Source organism: Buceros rhinoceros, unplaced genomic scaffold (assembly GCF_000710305.1).
Source record: "Buceros rhinoceros silvestris isolate BGI_N320 unplaced genomic scaffold, ASM71030v1 scaffold45083, whole genome shotgun sequence".
Classification (NCBI taxonomy): Eukaryota; Metazoa; Chordata; class Aves; order Bucerotiformes; family Bucerotidae; genus Buceros; species Buceros rhinoceros.
In genome coordinates, this window is record NW_010403857.1 from 4,879 (window position 1) to 7,797 (window position 2,919).

Genomic DNA, 2,919 nt, shown 5'->3' on the forward strand with positions numbered 1-2,919 from the left:
TCGTACTTGTGAGTAAGAGCAAGCATTTTCCTACTGCTTCAAGAAAAGCAGGGAATTAAATTGACACCCCTAGATATTGAGGTGAATTAATTCCTTCCTGAGCAAAAAGAGAAGGCTAGCTTTCACATGATAATTTTTTTTACAGCACTGTTGCACTCTTTTCACTCATTTGATGACACTCAAGGAACCTGTGTTCACCCTGAACTCCTGTCCATTCCCATACAGCACAGCAGCACAGTTCTGCGAACACCAAACCTGGCGTTTATTTTGCTCCGGTGTAAGAGCTGTAAAGGGGTCCAACGGAGCTGGGACAGCACAAGGCTGTCATCTCTGACTGTAATTTATTCTGCTTGCTGAGGCAGATCATTGTGCACATCATGGGAGAAAGAACACGGTGGAGCTCAACCTACTTCAATGCTTGACTGTCCTCATGCCTAAATTTTTTTTTCCATATACTCAATCTGAACAGTCAGTAGTGCCTTGGGGTTAAGGATGGGGCAAAATATATTTGTCTGCTCATACTGAAGATAAGGCTTGGTGAATGTCAGACTCACGGTTTGCAGCATTTTCTGAAACCAAAGCAACTTCCAACTTCAATCAGATGGAAGGGACATCTTCTAAAGTGACAGGACCCATGTCTACAGAACAACATGTCCCGCCGGGGTGAAGACAAACCTGTGACAACAACAAGCAATTTCCTTCTCGCTCAGGCAATGCGGTCATAATGCCAGCAAGGTTTCCCATTCATTATGCTGCCTTCACCACCAACTTGCCTTAGGGACTGGTGCCCAGATTTGGCTGCGTTGAAAGGCAGTGCAAGACGTGAGAGTACAAAGCAGGCCTACACCTTGCAGAGGTGGCATCCTTAGCTCACAGGGAATTTCAATGGATGGCCTTACAGTCCAGATGAAGAATGATACGGACCTTCTGACTCATTGTCCTTTACCTTATGCTGTCCAGAGGCTTTAATGCTGGCGCCCATCCAAAAACTATTGGCCAGGCTTCATTTTCACCTGCGTATGCACCGCTGAGTGTGCGTGATCATGGCCACCACAGACACCATCTCAGATGTCTGAGACCAGAGCATTTAACATGCTCTCTTTATGAAGACACCAGAGGTGGAAAAATCACTTTTTTCAGAAGTCAGAATTTCTCCACCTTTGAAAGAGTTTTTACAGGGGAGCACAAGAACTGAGTTGTTTGACTAACTGGTGATCAGTTTCTAGGCACTTGAACCAGTAGTGGTTAAAAGGTGCTGGGAAGTTTACTTCAGGTTCACACCCGCCACCTGCCCCCCCTTCTAGCATCTATTTTCCAACTTACCCGGAGAGGCCTGGAATATCAAGAGGAGGAGAGAAAAGAGCAGGTAAAGGATCTTCATGATTGCAGATCTGCTGTGTCACTGTAAGGAAAAATACCAGGAGGGATGTATCACAGAATTGGTTTGGCTAGAAGAGAACTTTGAGACCTTTGGTGTATGACAGAGAGTCACTGGGGTCTACAGCCTTCTGTACTGTACAAATACTGTGCTAATCCAAATGGCATTTATATTGGGTTTTTTCTTCAAGTTTTCAAAAATAACCAGTAAGACCCATATAACAGCATGACTCCAGAAAAGAAAATACATATGGGACAGCCTGCTGCCAGCATGTGTGATCATTAAGCTATAATAGCAGTTTAATTGCTCAGTTGCTTTCACATTTTGCAAATAGTCCTCAGCCAAAATGCAATCAAGACTTTATTTTTAATTAATTTTTGATAAACTTACCTAATGAACAAAAACACAAAGTGAAATGAGGTGATCATACAGTCAAACTTACAAACTTCAGGGAAAAAAAGTGTTCATTTTGTACTGCTAAAATTTATCAAGAAATAACAGCTAAAACCAATGGCTCAAAATCTTCAGTGTTAGCCTACAGGCAGCAGTTCTAGAATGTGCAACCAAAGCAGTTCCCATCTGAGAAATGAAATTTAAACAGCAAACACTGAATACCTTAATTGAAAGAGAGTTAATAATTGAATCAATATCAGCAAAATGAGGTAAGATAACCTAGAAAAGGGCTGATGGATAAAGGAGTAGTTAATGCCATGTATCTTGGCATCGGAGAATCTTCTGATCTCTCACAAATTAAGTTCTCTTAAGCAAGGAAGGGAAATGGGGTTGTGCTGAAGAGGGTGGTCCAAGACAGCTTTAAAATTACTGTTAGAAACTTATACAGATTTCTATGTATTTGAAAATATCAGGAGAAACAAGCAGGCAAAGTTAACAAGTCCAAAAATGAAATAAAGTTCTTAATGTAAAAGACAGATAAAATAAAATATACTGGTTTCCATCAGAGAGCACCAATTTCTCTGAACCACAGACCTCCTAAAGCAACCTGACCCAGCCAGACTTTTTCCCAGGAGTTAGTAAGCAAACCATGTTTACCAAAGTATTCCGGGTATTATTACCTACTTGAACTACTTACTCAACCTCTGCAAATTCAGGAAAAATTAGATTAACCTTTTAACCTGCAAATTTAGGTTAATAATGCAGAAGTTGGGGGTGAGGGTTTTCTTGAGGAAAAGACAACAGCAGACATTGAAAGAAAGACCACAAAGAACCAAGAAGTTACCAGGTGAGCCCAGAAGCAAAACAAGACCTGCTCTTGGCCCCTTCCCTGCAGAGGACTTCAGCTCTGGAGCCCAGGGCCTCTTTTATAATTGGTTTCCTGAGGGGAGTGACAACTGCTTTGTCTTCTCAGCAAGCACACCCTGAGCCAATCAAATAATTACTCCATTTTCTTGCTGACTTCTAATCCAACCAGAATCAAGTTGCTTTTCATTTCCTGGTGAAAAAGCAAGGTTTTGCTCTGAACCCACCAAAGCTTTTCTGGAAAATCCCAGGTTATTCACGCAATACCTCTTGTGACACCCTGG

The 2,919-nt window shown here is 41.8% G+C and overlaps 1 protein-coding gene across 1 annotated transcript; it reads right to left on the reverse strand.

Annotated features, from left to right (window-relative positions):
• Positions 1–554: 554 nt before the first annotated feature.
• On the reverse strand, positions 555–1,381 carry LOC104490812 (antimicrobial peptide THP2-like; the record flags this gene model as incomplete). Its single annotated transcript, XM_010133150.1, has 2 exons — positions 1,324–1,381; positions 555–675 (listed from the first exon to the last, which is right to left on the reverse strand). Coding segments are annotated over exons 1-2 (179 nt in total), but the record flags the coding sequence as incomplete, so codon positions are not given.
• Between the last annotated feature and the right edge of the window lie 1,538 nt (positions 1,382–2,919).